The sequence below is a fragment of the Eimeria mitis genome, genomic scaffold (assembly GCF_000499745.2).
Source record: "Eimeria mitis Houghton genomic scaffold, Emh_scaff236, whole genome shotgun sequence".
Lineage (NCBI taxonomy): Eukaryota > Apicomplexa > Conoidasida > Eucoccidiorida > Eimeriidae > Eimeria > Eimeria mitis.
The window spans coordinates 9,006-11,347 of record NW_013570696.1 but is presented as its reverse complement, the minus strand read 5'-3'; the positions used below and the strand labels follow the sequence as shown (position 1 = coordinate 11,347).

The window sequence follows — 2,342 nt, the reverse complement described above, 5'->3', positions numbered from 1 at the left end:
TTTATATATATATATATATATATATATATATATATATATATATATATATATGTCCACATATAGACGACATTAAGCCGAGCAGCGGGGGAGTGTATCTGCAGCCGTCTATATAATAAAATTGTTTAATAAAAGTACTGCTTTATTACTTTCTCTATATAATATCTTAGCTAGGCTTCACTCTCTGCATGCATGCATGCATGCATGCAGAGAGTGAACATGCATGCATGCATGCATGCATTGTTTATAGAGTAACGAGAACTCTATATATATAAAAACACCAAACCACTGCCGATACAGTAGTTGAATAAATTTGTATTGGGCTGCATGCAGCGATCATTTATCCTTTTCAGGAGTTAATTTATTAAATTAATTTACTTTTTATATTTATTTTATTTTTTTATTTTTGTGTTTGTTTGTTGCAGCAGCAACAAACACAGCACCACACCACACCGGTGTGTGATCGCCACCGGCCTTGCATGCGGTATTACGTCTCGCCATCATCTGCTGCGTTAATTATATTAAATAAATAAATCTAATAAATTAATTTAATTAATTTAATTAAATTAAACTAATTTAGCTTTTATTTTTGAGTTTTTTGGGCTCGTTTTTCCTATATTAAATCCCCAGCCGCAGGCGTGCCTCAGCGGTCATCTGAGCTGCTGTGCGTCGGCGGCCCCCCCGTCTTGTGTTTTTTTTTGTTTTTTTTTTGTTTTAAATTAAATAAATATATTTTGTTTGAATTGTTTAATAAATAAAAACGAAAAAAGAAGTGAAGCATTCGCATTGAGTGTTTTTTCTCTCTCTCTGTATTCTGGCTGGCGTTCTGAGGTGTACATACACACCAGTGGTATTGAACTGCTGCATTTCTTCTGCGCAATATGTGTGTTTTTTGTCGTTTTTTTGTTTTTTTTTGAGTAAATATATAAAATTAAGATGGATTTACGCGCTTTAGATGACCCCCCGCCGCCAGAAGTGACCCAATTGACCGATATAAACACTATTTCATGCTGGGAGCAGTGGCTCAAGCTTTCTTACGGTACCTCAGACCTTCATATCATCAGAGCCTGGAGCCTCACCTCCCACGCCACAGAGCTGGCCTTCGACTCACAGGCTCGCGTACGCAGCGGGAGCAGCATAGACTGTATATTTATCTTTGTCTCTCTTTCTTCTTCTTTCTCTTTTCTTGTTTCCCTTTGTATACTTATGGGTACTCTGTCTGTGTTTCTCTCTTCTCTCTCTCTTTATTTTCTGTATTTATTCTATTTTATTTAATTTAATAGAACCCTCTTATTCTGTCTCTGTTTAGTCTATATATCTGTCTCTGTCTTTCTCTCTTTTCTTCTCTCTCTGCCTCTCCTATAAACCCTTCTGCCTTCCTTCTCTCGTATTCTCTCTCTCTCGCTGCTGCAGCAGCAGCAGCAGCAGTCTGCAGCCAGAAGCACCAACAGCAGCAGCAGCAGCAGCAGCAGAAAGTAGCAGCAGGCAGCATGCAGGAGAGGAGAGATCCCTCTACCCCACACGATCCCGACCCAATGTAATTAAATAATTTTTTTTTTATGTTCTCTCTCTCTCCTCTCTCTCTCTCTCTCCCCCCCTCTCTCTCTCTCTCTCTCTCTCTCTCTCTATATATATATATATATATATATATATATATATATATATATATATACATATATAATAAGTGTAAACCCGTGTAAATGTATGTTATAAATAGGGTTTAGGGTTTAGGGTTTGTGTGTATAGGCATTACGGGGTCCCCTGGTGTATTCGTTCCTGGACGGGGATCGTCTCCCAGCAGGTGTGGGGCGGGAGGAGCTTTTGGGGGGCCGACATTTTTCTTTTGATTGGGCGCAGCTTGTGTACCCTGTGGGGGCCCTGGGGGCCCCCCCAGCCTTCGCTGCATGCCCCGCAGGCACCTTTAGGGTACTGGCATGCAAGCTAGCTACTGGTACCACTCTACAGCATCAAGAAAATGAAGGTAGTTAGGGTTTAGGGTTTAGGGTTTAGGGTTTGGGGTTTTGGGTTTAGGGTTTAGGGGTTGGGGGGTTAGGGTTTAGGGTTTAGGGTTTGATGGGGGAGAGAAAGAAGGGTTTAGAGGGTGAGGGTTTACTGGGGGGGCGGGAGAATGAACAAAGAAATATAGATTGTACCGGTCTAGGGTTTAGGGTCTAGGGTTTAGGGTTTAGGGTTTAGGGTTTAGGGTTTAGGGTTTAGGGTTTGTGTGTAGGGGACTTCGAGAAGAGAGAAATCCCGGCGGGGTATTCTTCGTTGGCTCTCGTGTTGTCTTCTCCAGCCACAGATGAAGCAAAGCAAGCCCTAAACCCTAAACCCTAAACCCTAAA

General features: G+C 41.3%; 1 protein-coding gene across 1 annotated transcript in view; it reads left to right on the top strand.

Moving 5' to 3' along the window:
* Window positions 1–933: 933 nt before the first annotated feature.
* EMH_0004700 (B-box zinc finger protein, putative) overlaps window positions 934–2,342 on the top strand; it is a gene marked incomplete at both ends in the record, with an annotated part of 5,154 nt that continues 3,745 nt past the window's right edge. Inside the window, 2 exons of the mRNA XM_013496893.1 lie at window positions 934–1,116; window positions 1,744–1,923. Of these exons, the coding sequence (XP_013352347.1) occupies window positions 934–1,116; window positions 1,744–1,923 (363 nt within the window). The remainder of the gene's footprint in view (window positions 1,117–1,743; window positions 1,924–2,342) is intronic.